Source organism: Camelina sativa, chromosome 11, assembly GCF_000633955.1.
Source record: "Camelina sativa cultivar DH55 chromosome 11, Cs, whole genome shotgun sequence".
Taxonomy (NCBI): domain Eukaryota; kingdom Viridiplantae; phylum Streptophyta; class Magnoliopsida; order Brassicales; family Brassicaceae; genus Camelina; species Camelina sativa.
In genome coordinates, this window is record NC_025695.1 from 33057505 (window position 1) to 33074354 (window position 16850).

Consider the following 16850-nt stretch of genomic DNA (forward strand, 5'->3'; position numbering starts at 1 on the left):
GACTAGTTTTATCATGTTATACGAGTATTACATAACATAGAAAAAATATAACTAGTTTTATCTAGTTATACTAGTTTTACCTAGTTATATTAGTACTATTATCTAAAAATTCAAATACGAACATAAACACCCAGAATTTACAGACGATACTTCATAATATTTGTCCCATAAATTTTTCATCTATATAACTAACAATTTTTATCTTTTTTTCCCTAGTTTGTCTTAGTTATTTTTGTCCACACAATCATGCTGCTATCGGACAAAAAATAGAAAGGAGAGAGAGACAGGAGAAAGATATTTTAGATTTTAATTTTTATGAATTTTAGATTTGATTTTATTTGAGAATTCTGGTGGGTCTCGTTATTAGATAAAATAGAGTGTGTAATTTCTCAAATTTTGTTAGGATAAGATTGTAAAAGACCTATTTTCGCATTAAAAATAAATTGTATAAGAAAATTATTTTAGAAGAGGGAATTTTGAGATTTTGGTTTTAGATTTAGGGACTTTGCAGACGTTTGCTCGTTTGGACACTCTTTTGTTAAGTCAAACTGTTAAAGAAGACCAAAACAGAAGATTGATCATTAATAATGCTTTCTCTGTTTCAAAATATAGGGTGTTTTAGCTAAAACACGCATATTAAGAAATAACTACTTTTAAAAAGTTTAACCAATCATAAATAATACTGCATAATATAAAATATAAAATTAATCTAAAAGTTGCATAGAAACTTGAAAACATCTTACATTATTAAACAAAAATACTTCTCTAAACATCCTATATTATGAAATTGATGGAGTATTATCTTGTAATATCCTAATTTTGAAAATCGGGTGCATGGAAATTATTACGTCATATAAGAGTTTAATGCACTGTCCGTCTATATTCTTTTTGAAAAAATGACCATTCATAAAATCTAAACAGTACAAAGAAGGACAAAGTCATTTTTTTTTTCGCTTAACTGTGCAAGATAATACATCAGAGTTTAGTTTTAGAAAGTATTAAATTCGCAATTCTTTTGCAAAACTGAATTACGGATTTTTCGCACAACATACGAGTAAATAGAGCTTTCCACGAAGATTTTCACGACCATCATGTACATATCAAGACTCCACATCTAAGGTTACATTGCATATCCATTTGTAATCAATTATTGTAATAGATGTCAGAACTCATTAAAATTGTCGACAAAACTGATAACCAATTTTTTTATTTTGCAGATAACTGCATTAAAAATTATGACCGGACTGTCAGTGGGCACAGCGGATTGCCTGATCTGTAGTATGGAGACTTTGTGTCACATTAGTTGCGACACATAGACATATAATTAAAATTAACAAAAGAAGAAAAATGGGCACAAGGTTTGGTCATGTAGCTTCGACCAAGATGAGATGCTCTTAATTCAATCTGCCATTTAAGGAAACAATGAAATGCTCCACGCCCCGACAGTCCTCCTATTCTGTATATCATCCGATCTCTAGGCGATAGTTCCTACAACAATGCATTTATGTTGGTTCAGCACTTTAAAATGAAAAGGATACTTTGTTTTCATTATGATGTTCCTATAATTCTTTTAATCTTAATCAAAACTCTAATGAGAAACCAACCACACTTTAAAATTTGATTTTTGGTCTATATGCTAATTTGGCAATTATTATTTGCTTACCAATCAAATTGATGGGGATAGTGACGATGGTGGAGGCGATGGTGACGGTGGAGGCGGAGGTGGAGGCGATGGTGACGGTGGAGGCGGAGGTGGCCGCGATGGGGGCCTTTGCGGCGCAAAAGAACGACTTCGTGGACTTTTTGATGACCGTACTGGTATCAACTTCCTTCTCCACGCTATTTAATTTAAAATAACTAAAAATTAATTTCCTTCCATGAATTAAATTTTCTTAAAAATACTTACGATCTAAAACATAGTTAGCTAAAACAATACAAAATTGAAACCGTATTGAACAACACCGTCTTCATTTGGTTTCCATATATTGTCACGACGAACTTAAAGTTGCAGATATTTATGTTCGATTTGTGAAAATTATTAAGATACATGTGTCAAGCAAGACTGACCTGATAATGGACGTAGCTCTTGTGGAGACGCATGAGCACATTCGTTAGAGCATGACACCACAATAGACAATAGAAACAAGAACAGAAGTCCCAAATTTGAAAATCTTTTCTTTGCCATCTCTCTCTTTCTCTCGTAGTTAATTTGTGAAACCTCTTTTTTTTTTGTTAAAGATTTGTGATACCTCTTAATCTTATTCTCTTTATGCGAATGGTTTTAGTTCCACTAAATCACATTAAAAAGCCGGAGATTTTTCTTTTTCTTTTTTTTTAACATTTAAAAAAGTACCGACTCATCTCGGCGGTTCATTTTAGTCAAAAAAAAAAGACATTAACAAACGCGTATGGTTATCGGGAATGACACAGTGAAACGAAGACAAACTAACAAAGCAAAACAACGACTAAACACACAGACAAATGGTATAATCATGATCATCACATAAAAGACAAATCACAATTCATAAAAGATAAGTTTCCAGTTTTGTGAACAGTTCAAAAGCTAAGGAGAGGACTGTTGATGAATGCGACCACCACCATGTCCACTGCTTGACGGTCTTGTGTAGATGTCTCCATTTGGCTTATATATACTCATCAATCGCCTCCCTATAAAAAAATATCTATGCATCAATCTTTATACATAATGAAGAATATTTAGTTATTTACAATAAGAAAATCTAACATATAGAAAAGTAAATTAGTCTTAAAGTAGTTAGTTTTTTAGTTATAATTCCATTGATCTTAAACATGTGACTAGAATTACTTTCACAGGAAAAAGTAATAATAATAACAACAAATAAATATGAATCTGAGTACCATACCGTGACCACCACCGCGTCCACTTCTTGATGAGGGTGTTCCTATGGCACCATTGTGCTTATAAACCGCCAAAATTCTCCTGCCTTCATTTTAGTTTTAAAAATATTATTTTTTTTGAAACTATGGGGTATTCATATTAGAAAACTAGGGTTGAGAAAGATCTTGTCGGTCTTAACCAAAAAGCTCTTTATAAATTACCTTCATTAATCCAAAAATCAATAAAACAATCAGTTTAAGTAGTGTATTTATAAGAAAAACTCAAAATCTGAAACTATCTAAAATCTTGCTACATCATGTCTTTCATATCCTAAAAACTTGCATGTGTTTTATCAACTTCTCAAATCTTGTGTGTGATATCAAGGAAAAGAGAGAATGTGAGCGTGTATGGAGCAAGTACCGAAGACACTCAATATTCCTCCGGTAGGTTTCCTCGTTTATACGACTTTCATGTGGTGCTTTAGACAACTCCAAACCAAATTCCATTGGTATAAGAACTGAGTTGCATTTACTCATACTGGTTTCTTCCAAAATCTTATTAGCATATCTTTCTTGTGACAATCTGATCCCATCCTTTTCTTCTAAAACTTCAATACCAAGGTAATAAGTAAGCCTTCCTAAATCACTCATTTCAAACTTACTCGCCATACCCTTCTTGATCTCAAGTATCAGGTCTAAACTAGAACCTGTTACAAGTAGATCATCCACAGAAACTGCAACAATAAGGAGATGATCCAGCACCATCTTTTTGTATAAAGAGGTTTTGATACTAGGATTTTTGTATGTTTATCCTAGTAGGTTCAATTAATCTTATGTAGTTGTAAAATTTTAGGTGTCAATCATTTGCTATCACTCAAGATGCAATAAAAGTATCACAAGTCAAGCCAATTCAAAGAGTGGTTTTGTATCTAACAATCCTATAATGGTTGAAACACAAAACGGAAATGAACTACAAGATTAGAAACAATCATGCATGACAAGAAGCGAACATGAATGAGTAAAAGCAGAAACGATTCCAAGCATGAACTAAATAGCAAGAATATTAAACAGTCTCTGGAATGTAAATACAATCAGAAAGATAGAGTCCTAAGGATGGGAGTAATTGATATAGGCGGAGTCTCTTAGTCTACAAAGTGTTTAACATGCCACAAGCAAACTATCTCTAGACAATGAACATCACGACTTAGCTAATACAATCTCTTGGCAGAAGCTACTCAGACTCAAACACTTCCAAACCTAGCTCTCGCTAGAGAAACATGGTCAAGCAGGTATGACGAACCAGTTCATTCATGTCAACAAACACCTTGGACAACTAATTTCTTAGGCTAGGAATGTAAGTCTCTGGCACTAGTTGGTCAACATTTCATCAAACACCTTTTGGGTGTGGAAATGTCTAAGACCTAGTTCCAATTTATCAGAGAGAAACTAGTATTTCTAACTTTAGTCCAGAAGGGAAACATACTTTTAAGCTTAAACACCCTATTTTCTAAGATTCTCCACCTAATCTATCCCATCCTCATGAACACTAGCACTTCTCAAACCCAGAAATCATCATCACCAAAAACACAAACCATAAAACACTAAATCAATCATGAATAGATAGATAAAGATGAGATAAACAACTTTGTAAAAGAAATCAAATGCAAAAGCTAAATAGATTAAGAGAAATCCTTATTACAAACTCATAAACGTTTTTGGTGGCTACAGAAAAACCCTAGGATAAAAGCAAGCTCCTTTGGGTAAAGACTTAAGAGAGTATTTATAGGAAAACATTGAAAACCCTAAAACATATAACGACAAGACAGAGAGGCGGTTCGAGAACCGTCTGGAACGTGTGAGAGAAGTCGTTTGAGTCGGATGCCAGGCGTGTTTGGTCGAGTCGCATGTCGTCTCTCCCGAGAATGTCGATCGAGTCACATGTCTAGAGTCGCATGACGTCTCTCCCAGAAGCGTCGGTCGAGTTGCATTGCGTCTCTCGCAGAAGTGTTGGTCGAGTGGGATGGCATCCTTTCCATGGGTGATGGTCGAGTGCATGTTGGTGATTCTTCCTGGGAGCGCATCCAAGTTGCATGTCTGGCGTGGTGGTCGAGTGCGCGTTGGTGCTTCTTCTTGGGAGCGCGTCCAAGTCACATGTCTGGCGTGGTCGGTCGAGTGGAATTTCATCTCTCCCGGGAGCGTCGGTCGGGTGGAACATCGTCTCTCTCGGGAGTGTCGGTTGAGTCGGAAATCTGGGTAATAACTCTTGAAAAACGTCTTGGGTTGACTTGAAGTAACCGAAATTAGAAAGATAACTAAATTTCCTACAACTTTGAAGAAGACGTTGGAAGCTGAATCCCAAAGGAAGATTTTCATTTGACTCGATCAAAGAGGTGGAAGGATGTCTAAGTCAGGTCGCTGGGTAGAGCAGGTCGAGTCGCTAGTCACGCACGACGATAAGTCGAGTTGATGGACTGCTGTCTTGCTCCCTAATTGCTTTTGATGTTTTCCACATCTCCTAAACACCTGAAACAACTCTAATATGCAAGATGTATGCAAGACCAATGCAAAGACTACCTAGACATGCGTATTATACAAAAGAGACTAAAAAAAATGCTAAATAATGAGTTATCCTAACTAAATTTATGATAAATACATGCTAAGTAGAGACAAAATATAGATATATCAACTCCCTCAAACCTATTATTTGCTTGCCCTCAAGCAAACAATTAAGAACAGAGTATGGAAGGATTGTGTGAAGATGGGGTATCAGAACCTAAAACATAAAGAATATAGTAGTTAGAATCAAAGTCCTTGGTTTTAATTCTATGATGCATGGTGAGAGAACTTTATTTAAAAACTTTAGACAAGTTCTTCACAACCTGAAACGATTCCAATCTTTAATCTACACATGCAATCCTATCAATCATTTCCTTTAACATTCATTAACAGAGAACCGTGAATCAAGTTATGCAAAGTCATTGAACTCATTTGGCTACGGTAAAAGGTTAGAGACAAAGGTGGTCTCCTTCTCAAGTGGTTTTAGCAATATAGAACAACGTTCTCTCACAAAAATGAGTTGAGCTTAAGAGAACGCTAAAGGTTGAAACTAATTGATCCATACAAGAGCAGTACCTTGTCAACCCAAAGGTCCCCAAGAAAACTCAGCCCTAACATTCTAACCCAGAAGTTGGTCCTATCTCTACCCTTCATCAGATACATCATCTCAAACCTATTCTCTTATTCTTTGCACTTAGTTTTAGGAGGAGGTCACGTATTATCATTCTAGCGGATTGGGAAATCATTTTTATCACTATGGTTCTCTTTCTTCTTCTTAGGACTCTAGACATTTTTAGTGTTTTGCTTTCTCTTATTTGTCTAATCTTTTCATTTTATGCCCAGAAACAATAACTCTTTTTACTTTGCTCAACCCAAATCCTTTACTAGACTTGTAAACTTTAAAAACACATTCCCCTCCTAAAGACTCTTTACCCTTTTACTTTCTCTTTTACTCTTCAATTTTCTGCACAAATCCAATCCCAGTACCCAAAATCGAGTTCTCAACTAGTCATACTAGTCCAGATAACTAGAACTACAACTACACAGGATCCTACTCTTGTCGGCTAGAACCTAACACTTTCTAACAATCTCAACTCGGAAAAGGCCTAATACTCAAAAATACAATTGGCTTGAAAGAACGGTTAGTTAAGGGTGCGGGAAACTGTTCCAAAGATGGGAATCAACTACTTGGATTGACAAGGGTGGAAAAGAGGAGAAAGACAATCCAAGTATGTATATGGTATCCATGAGTTCGACTTCAATGCATAACAAGCTAATTGCAAGTCAAGATTAGGTTCAAGTAGATAGGGAATGATGTAAATTCAAAAGATGATTCAATCAATACTTGAATGCAATTTCGAGAATTCAAAACCTAGTTCAGTCTTACATTTCAAGTTCAATCAACATGCATCAAAGAACTAATAACAAGGGTCTTGATCCTTTCCTATTGAATTCAGCATGCTAACAAGGTTACAATCATCATCAACCCCTAAGCTAAATGCAACAGCCCTATATGAATAACACTAGACTCAATCCTAATATGTAAGTGCAAACTACATGAGCACTCTATTTTGGTGGAATTTTTCGATTTTTTTTTCAAATTTTTATGGTTTTTCTATGCAAATAGATGAATGCACACTCAAACATAATATGATGCAAAAAAAAATTAATATAAGAATCACAAAAACCAACATTAGATACACCATCTCAACTCTCCCTCAAGCTTAAATTACAGTCTCTTTTGTAAGAATTATTTGCAGAAAGATTTGAGAATCACAATAAAAACAATGCATGAATGAAATGGTATATACAAAGGAAAAGTAGGAGTACCTCAGTAGTAGAAGAAGGAATCAGTGCTCGCCTAAGGAGGAGCGTGATACTGACTTTGTCCCTTACCTTTTTCTGGATCCGCAGGAGTGACCTCAGCTGCTTGGTCGACTTGCTGCTCGACCGCTTGCATATTCTGATAAATGTTCGGCTGCTTGTCGCACTACATGTCATCGACTTTGGACTCACCATGGTCTGATACTAACACAAAAACCTCTGTAGGCTGATAATAACTTTGATACTCAATCTGCTGCTCAACCGCGTGCATGCCCTTATAATCACTCGAGCTTCATTCTACTGCTCAACCTCCTGCTCACCTTGAGCTGCTAAGTGATGTGCGACCTATGACTTGAGGAGGCTCTATCCCTAGAACCTCGCAAACCTCTTCTCTTTTTCTACCTAGACTCATGAGACGAGTGTCGTGAAGGAGCGGGTAAAGCCTGACACTCTCTTGACAAATAGGAGGATTAACGTGCTGGAGAAGGGACCGGAGAGAGTGTTCTTTGGCGAGTTGGTTAAAGGCTCACGGAGGCGCGACCATGTGTTGGTCTGGTGTCCTTGGGAATAGACATACGAATGGCGGTAGTGGATGTCGAACAACTGAACTTATGCATGAACTTCGTGAAAGTCTTCCTGAACCTTCTGAACGCCTTGTCCCTTGCCTTGCCCCATCTCTGAAGCTTGTTGAGACGTTCATGAGCTGCCTTGACCCCCTTGACCATTCTCGTTTCGCAGTACTCTTTAAAGTGAAACTGCTCTGGGCGGTACACATCTGTGTCTTCCTCCATCTTGTCTGTTCTTGCTTCTACAACTTCTACGTGTTGCTCCGCAACCTCAAAATCGTACAGAGTGTGTGTGGGAGGAATGAACTCGATATGCTCACCGCTCAATATTGTCGTCAACTCGACGGAAGGGATAAGTAATCTCGATGGACCAGCCTGAGGATGCAAAAACTTGTAGATGAGTCGTCCATGCCTTAAACCCCAATCCAGAGTGCTATGCTGTCGCAAGTTGTTCACGTCTATCCAACATGGTAGGAATGACCCAAATGGTAGTGAAACACCGGCAGCCTCAAGAAACCAAGTAACCACACCATCCATGAACATAACTCCTGGAGTTTGGTTGTTGTTGAATCGCGAGTCCCAAATCTTGTAGGTCATGATGTAGTTCAGAAGGTATAACGAGGGGGAAGTGTTGGTCGTCTCACCTTGTAGTTTCGTTCCATCCATTGCAGTGACGAGATTCCTTTAGCGCTAGATCAATCATCTCAAGCTCACCATTCGTGATATAACCCTTGATCTCCTTCGCGTAAAACACGTTAGCAACCGCCTTCTAGAAGTATCACAACATTGGGCTTCTCGAGTGCATCGCCTTTGTTTTCGATGAAATGAATGTGAGCATGCTTCCAATCGTTGCCCAAATTGCTACTACTTCATTCCTATCGAACTGCAGCATAGTCCTAGTTCCGTTGGGAAATCCTTGTACCTCTTTGATGGTCATGATGGTGAGAGTCTAAAACTGGCCGTGAATGCGGAATGTGATGTAGCCCAAAGCTCTATCAGACATGGTGTCCGGCTCATCCGCATACAAATGGATACTTAGAGTATATAGGAATTGGATGGTTTCGTCCCTGTATCCATGCTTGGGAGTGTTCATGATCCTCTCAAGGTAGAACCGCCTAAACAGATACTGCACATCCTCAGCAATCCCGAGTTGCTCCATTGTCTCATTATGGGGATATCTCGTTCCCATGAACTCTAGCTGCTGAAACAGCTTATAGTACTCTTTCGGAGTCAATCTTGCCTTAGCCGCTTTTCTGCTTACTGATTTCCTGGGCGCTTGTCCTGAACGTAACTGAGGTTCCTCCATCTCGTAATCACTGTCCTCCTCTCTTGATCCAGAAACTGGTATCAGTCTCTTTCCACTGCTCTTGCTTTTGGTTAGCGGCTTGATTGGTCTGCTTGACCCCGCTGCCTGCCCTTAACCCTCAACAGCTTCTTCTACCAAGTTCGTCATTTCCAAGGAACGCTTTGTCATGGACTTAGGCGATGAGCGTTCTCCAACCCTGAAACCATATGCATCTCTCATTTCATCTATAAGTTCAGTGTTCTTTCTACTTATCTGAGACATGTTTAACTCAAAGCTAAGAGTTAATAGATTTGTGAGCAAAAGACAAAATCAATTATCAAGGTTAAAATTTAGAGTTCTAAAAGATGATAAGTATGCAAACGCTGAAGTGGTATGGAGAAAAATCCAATCTTGAACAACGGGACGTGTCGAGTGGGAGTGTGACGACTCCGGTGGTCGAGTGGGATGGAACTTATCATCACTTAGCACTCTAAATTTTAACCTTGATTGATTTTGTCTTTTGCTCACTAACTTATTAACTCTTAGCTTTGAGTTAAACATGTCTCAGAGAAGTAGAAAGAGCACTGAACTCATAGATGAAACGAGAGATGCATATGGCTGCATGGATAGAGAATGCTCATCGCCTAAGTCCATGGCAAAGCGTTTCTTGGAAATGAAGAACTTGGTAGAAGAAGCTGTTGAGGGTTCAGGTCAGGCAGCGGGGTCAAGCAGACCAGTCAAGCTGCTACCGAAAAGCAAGAGCAGTGGAAGGAGACGGATACCAGTTTCTGGATAAAGCGATGAGGACACTTTTTACGAGATGGAGGAACCTCAGTTACGTTCCGGACAAGCGCCCAGGAAATCAGTAAGAAGAAAAGCGGTTGAGGCGAGATTGACTTCGAAAGAGTACTATGAGCTGTTTCAGCAGCTAGAGTTCATGGGAACAAGATATCCCCATGTTGAGACAATGGAGCTACTCGGGATTGCTGAGGATGTGCAGTATCTGTTTAGGCGGTGCCACTTAGAGAGGAACATGAACACTCCCAAGCATGGATACAGGGAGGAAACCATCCAATTCATGTTTACTCTAAGTATCTATTTGTGTGTGGATGAGCCGGGAACCATGTCTGACAGAGGTTTGGGATACATCCCATTCCGCATTCACGGCTAGTATTACACTCTCACCATCAGAACCATTAAAGAGGTATTCGGATTTCCTAGCGGAACTAGGACAGCGTGTAGTTTCATAGGAATGAAGTAGCAGCACTCTGGGCAACGATTGGAAGCGAACCCACATTCATTTCATCGAAAACAAAGGCGATGAACTCGAGAAACCCAGTGTTGTGATACTTCCAGAAGGTAGTTACTAACGCGTTTTACGCGAAGGAGATCAAGGGCTATATCACGAATGGTGAGCTGGAGATGATTGATCTAGCGCTTAAGAAAATAATGTTCACTGAAATGGATGGAACAAAACTACAAGGTGACACGACCAACACTTCTCCCTCGTTCTAGCTTTTGAACTACATCATGACCTACAAGACTTGGATCTCGCGATTCAACAGCAACCGAACTCCAAAAGTGATGTGCATTGGAAGTGTGGTTACTTGGTTTCTTGAGGCTGCTAGTGTTCCACTACCCTCCGAGTCATTCCCACCATGTTGGATAGACGTGAACAACTTGCGGCATCATAGCACTCTGGATTGGGGTTTGAGGCATGGACGACTCATCTACAAGTTTGTGCATCCTGAGGCTGGTCCATCGAGATTATATCTCCCTTGCATCGAGTTGACGACGATCTTGAGCGGTAAGAATATCGAGTTCATTCCTCCCATAGACACTCTGTACGATTCTGTGGTTGAGGAGCAACATGTAGAAGTTGCAGAAGCAAGAACAGACCCGATGGAGGAAAACACAGATGAAGACCGCATTTTCACTTTGAATAGTACCCAGAACCGAGAATGGCCAAGGGGGTCAAGGCAGCTCATGAACGTCTCAACAAGCTTCAGAGATAGGGCAAGGCAAGCGACAAGGCGTTCAGCAGATTCACAAATACTTTCACAAACTTCATGCGTAAGTTCAGCTGTTTGATATCCACTACCTACATTCCTATGTCTATTCCCTAGGACACCAGAAAAATGCAGGGTCGTGCCCCGCGATCCTTAAGCCAACTCGCTAAAGAACACTCTCTCTGGTCTCTTCTCCAGCACATCAATCCTCCTATGTGTTAAGAGAGTGTCAGGCTTCACCCGCTCCTTCACGACACTCGTCTCATGAGTCTAGGAAGAGAAGGAGAACAGGTTCGCGAGGTTCCAGGGATAGAGCCTCCTCAAGTCATCGGTCGGCGCATCGCTCAGCAGCTCAAGGTGAGCAGGAAGTTGAGTAGAAGAATGAAGATCAGGGTGATTATCAGGGCATGCACATGGTTGAGCAGAAGATTGAGCATCAAGAAGATTGAGCATCAAGGTGATTATCAGCCTACAGAGGTTTTTGTGTTAGTATCGGACCACGGTGAGTCTAGAGTCGACGACATGCAGTGTGACGAGCAGTCGAACATTTATCAGAACACCCAAGCGGTTGAGCAGCAAGTCGACCAAGCAGCTGAGGTTCACTCCTACGGATCCAGAAAATGGTATCACGTTCCCCCTTAGGCGAGCACTGATTCCTTCTTCTACTACTGAGGTAATCCTACATTTCCTTTGTATATAACATTTCATTCATGCATTGTTTTTGATGTGATTCTCAAATCTTTCTGCAAATTTTTCTTACACAAGAGACTTTGTAATTTAAGTTTGGGGGAAGGTTTGATATGATGTATCTATTGTTGTTTTTTGTGATTCTTATTTCAAATTTTTTTTGCATCATATCATGTTTGAGTGTGCATTCATCTATTTGCATAGAAAAACCATAAAATTTTGAAAAAAGAATTCGAAAATTTCCACAAAAACAGAATGTTCATGTAGTTTGCACTTACATATTAGGATTGAGTCTAGTATTATTCATATAGGGCTGTTGCATTTAGCTTAGGGGTTGATGATGATTGTAACCTTGTTAGCATGTTGAATTCAATAGGATAGGATCAAAGCCCTTATTATTAGTTCTTTGATGCATGTTGATTGAACTTAAAATGTAAGACTGAACTAGGTTTTGAATTCTCGAAATTGCATTCTAATCATAATTGAAGCATCTTTTGAACTGAAATCATTCCCTATCTACCTCAACCTAATCTTGACTTGCAATTATCTTGTTATGCATTGAAGTCGAACTCATCGATACCATATACATATTTGGATTGTATTTCTCCTCTTTACCACCCTTGTCAATCCAAGTAGTTGATTCCCATCTTTGGAACAGTTTCCCGCACCCTTAACTAACCGTTCTTTCAAGCCAATTGTATTTTTGAGTGTTAGGTCTTTTCCGAGTTGAGATTGTTAGAAAGTGTTAGGTTCTAGCCGCCAAGAGTAGGATCTTGTATAGTTCTAGTTCTAGTTATCCGGACTAGTATGACTAGTTGAGAAAAGTGAAGAGTAAAAGAGAAAGTAAAAAGGTAAAGAGTCTTTAGGAGGAGAATGTGTTTTTAAAGTTTACAAGTCTAGTAAAGGATTTGGGTTGAGCAAAGTAAAAAGAATTATTGGTTATGGGCATAAAATGAAAAGATTAGACAAAGAAGTGAAAGAGAAACGCGTAAGATGTCTAGAGTCCTAAGAAGAAAAGAAAGAGAACCATAGTGATAAAAAAGATTTCCCAATCCGGTATAATGATAATAAGTGACCTCCTCAGACTAAGTGCAAAGAATAAGAGAATAGGTTTGAGATGATGTATCTGATGAAGGGTAGAGATAGGACCAACTTCTGGGTTAGAATGTTAGGGCTGAGTTTCCTTGGGGACCTTTGGGTTGACAATGTATTGCTCTTGTATGTATCAGTTGGTTTTAACCTTTAGCCTTCTCTTAAGTTCAACTCATTTTTGTGAGAGAACGTTGTTCTATATTGCTAAAACCACTTGAGAAGGAGACCACCTTTGTCTCTAACCTTTTACTCTAGCCAAATGAGTTCAATGACTTTGCATGACTTGATTCACAGTTCTCTGTTAATGAATGTTAAAGGGAATGATTGATAGGACTGCATGTGTAGATTAACGATTTGAATCGTTTCAGGTTGTGAAGAACTTGTTTAAAGTTTTTAAATAAAATTCCCTCACCATGCATCATAGAATGAAGAACAAGGACCTTGATTCTAACTACTCTATTCAGCATGTTTTAGATTCTAACTACCAAAGACCTGTTTGAAGAACCTTCTGAGCTGTCTTGAATTTGGCGAAGTGTCCTCCATAAGTGGAGCCATGACAGTGCTCAAGCACTCCCTGCACTTCCCCTTCTCCTATGCATCTTCTGAACAGACCATCAAAACCTCTTTTGAACAGGTAGGGCTCATCCTAGAAGTAATGATTGAATTCTCTGAAGAAATTCTTTTTCTGTAAGGATCTATATTCTCAGGAACCTCACCAAAGACCTTGTAATTCACAAAATCCGCATACCATGGTGCAGTCTCTGAAGTGATCACCAAACATTTGAGTCTAAGGTTGTCAACCTCTGTGTCATCCATCTACTCACAAACCTTATCGACTAGAAGTTGTTCCTTAGGCATTGAATCCTCTATTGGAACAACATCTTCAGTCCTCATTCTTGACAAGTGATCTGCAACTCCGTTTTCTATACCCTTCTTGTCAACTATCTCCATATCAAATTCTTGAGGTAGCAGAATCCATCTCAACAGTAATAGCATGGTATCCTTCTTCGGGTAGATGTGTCTCAGAGCAGCATGGTCGGTATACACTATGACTTTTGAACCCACAAGGTAACTCTGAAATTTCTCAAATGCAAAGACAACCGCTAGAAGTTCCTTCTTTGTTGTTGCATATCTTCCTTGTGTCTCATCCAAGGTGCGACTTGTGTAGTAGATAACATGAAGCTTCTTGTCAATTTGTTGTCCCAGAACTGCTCCAACTGTGAAGTCTGAAACACCACACATAATCTCAAATGGGTGATCCCAATTCGGAGCTTGTACTATGGGTGTTGAAACCAAGGTCTCTTTGATCTTGTTGAAGGCTTCCAGACATGATGCATCAAATTCGAACTCCACCTCTTTGCACAACAACCTTGTTAATGGTTTTGCAATTTTTGAGAAGTCTGTGATGAATCTTCTGTAAAACCCAGCATGTCCTAGGAAACTTCTAGTGTCCTTCACTGTCTTAGGCGGTTGAAGCTAAACCATGACCTCTATCTTGACTTTGTCAACCTCGATTCCTTTCTCAAAATTCTTGTGTCCTAAAATGATCCCTTCCTCAACCATGAAATGATACTTCTTCCAATTCAAAACTAGTGTCTTATATAGCAGACCCTCCCCTACTAGAATTGTATCCCACGCTTTGGAAGATTTCTAAGGTCATTAGATATATATGGATCCAAAGCTATTGTGCATGAAACTATTTGAGATTAACTGTACGAATGGGAAAAATACCTAGAAACCTAAGAACCAAACCGAAACCATAACTGAATCGAAAAAAGGAACTAAAATGAATCCAAAACCAAAAATATCCGAATGGATTCTCGATTCTTATAACCCAAAGAACTGGAACCGAACCAAATTGGAACCAAACCGAACTAAATCAAAACTAAGATAGACAAAAAAAACTTAAAATTATCAAAAATATTTTGACATCTTAATTATTTTTATCAAAATTAACCAAAATTTAATTCAAATCTAACTATTTGAAAATTTATATTTTCAATATTTACAATTAAACCGAATCCGAACCAAAAGTCTAAAATATCCTAATAATCTTAAACTCTTATACTCGGAATCGAACTGAATATCGGAACACGCATAATTATTTAATAGAGGCCTATTTGACATATAGCGTGTACGACTGTGCGTTTATTTGAAGCCAAATATATTCCGCTAATTAACTGTTAATCAAAGCTAAATTTGTCAATTAAAGGCTCAACGCTTTTAAACATTCTTTCTTATTATATTTGTTGTTAAAATTAAAGTCATTTGGCATTATTAAGTTTTTTTTCAATATAATGAATTGATTAATAGTATCAATCGTTTTGACCATCTGATAGTATGTGTTTTATAAACCATGTGATATAAAATATGTAATCCAAGCTGAAATAAGAGAAATATAACCAATTGTTTACATGTACATACAGCAAAAAGTGTATGTATATTTAGCTAATTACTGAGATCTAGTTTATGTGGTTTATTTATATATATTTTATGAACTTCATCTATTAACTTTTTTCTAGAATATGATCATATACGTGTTTTTATTTCAGTATATAGAGTAAAAATATAAACAACTATCATATAGACAAATTAATATACATGTGTGTATGTGTGTGTGTGTGTTGAAACACTAACCAGTTATTGAGAGTTGTTCATGATCAGCAGGTAAAGCAGATTCGGTATGGTGAAAGAAGAAGCTAAGAAGAAAAAGAAGAACCATGAGTACAGAAATTGAAGAACCGTTCTTTTCCATCTCTTCTCAATATGTTTTGTCTTTGCCTCTTGGTAAAAAAAGTGAATGTTTATAAGACGTCAAGACAGATCAAAGTTCTCCACTCAAAAAAATAATAATAATAAAAAAAAGAAACAACTGAAATAATTTCTCAGCCATTCAATTTCAATAATTGACCCTTTTGCTTTTCCGTGACTTTTCTTTATATTTCTATTAAAGATTTCTTTTTGTGAAATAACAACGAAGTCCACATCCACATCCACATCCCAATCCCACAAATCCATATCCCACATGCGAGTCTACACAAAAATAAAGGAAAAATGATCTCATTTGTTGAACTCGTAAATGGTAAAAGAGAGACAAGCATCATTTATAGTTTTCTCTATAAATTTTTATCCCATCACCGAAAAAGCCATTAAACTAATTAGCAGTCAGCTCACTTGAACCAGATCATCGCTCGGCTCGATTCAAAACTAAGAAGCTTCACCAACACGGACCAATGATTATTCTTTACTCCAACAAAGGCTGAGATATTGAAGATTCAACGATAATATGGATGTTTTATAAAATAATGATCGACTCATATAATATGGATGTTTTTATAAAGCGATGTTTGATCAAAGTAAAAAAAAAAAAAAAAGAGAGAGATCGTCGTGAGAGCCTTACCCAAACAGTCAATGAGAAAACTACTCTGTCAATCTTACCTCGGATTCAAAATCCATAAGCAATGTGGAATTTTAAGACAAGTTGTCGAGGAACATTCATGTTTTGTCGAGCTAATTCAGGAGATTCCCTCTCGACCATACCGCGAGCTTTTCAAACACGTACCATCCTTCAGCCCTCACTTCCAATTTCAAAATTCACGACCAAACCATTAAAGATGAAACTTTTGATCAAAACAATTCACCCCATTGTCATACTAAATTTAGAGGTTTTCCATGGAGCCAACAAGCGGACCGTGAGCCACCCGATGATTGTTTTGGAGTTGATTTATTTGTTATAATTCTACTGTTTTGAGCTCTTACTGAGAAAGCTATTCCTCGCAAAAACTGATACAATGGCCAGTTTCAAGGGTAAATTTGATGGATCCGAGAGTATCGGACCATCATTATTTTGTACATGATTGATCCATGATCCAGTTTGAATTACTTTGCGGTTTAGAATATTTAATTATACCTAAGAATGATTTATCTATTCATCAAATGTAGAACACTCTTTACACAAAACGTAAGGAGCAATAA

At 37.9% G+C, this 16850-nt stretch overlaps 1 protein-coding gene across 2 annotated transcripts; it reads right to left on the minus strand.

Moving 5' to 3' along the window:
- LOC109127734 (uncharacterized mitochondrial protein AtMg00810-like) lies at positions 2375 to 15712 on the minus strand. 2 transcript variants are annotated; one of them, XM_019233224.1, is made up of 4 exons: positions 15513 to 15712; positions 3278 to 3563; positions 2883 to 2963; positions 2375 to 2667 (listed from the first exon to the last, which is right to left on the minus strand). In XM_019233224.1, exons 1-3 carry the CDS (start codon positions 15628 to 15630, stop codon positions 2939 to 2941), a joined length of 429 nt encoding a protein of 142 aa, XP_019088769.1. In that variant the 5' UTR covers positions 15631 to 15712; the 3' UTR covers positions 2375 to 2667; positions 2883 to 2938. The 2 variants fall into 2 exon arrangements, with proteins under 2 accessions (XP_019088769.1, XP_019088770.1); XM_019233225.1 differs by lacking the exon at positions 3278 to 3563 and having other exon boundaries at positions 15513 to 15685.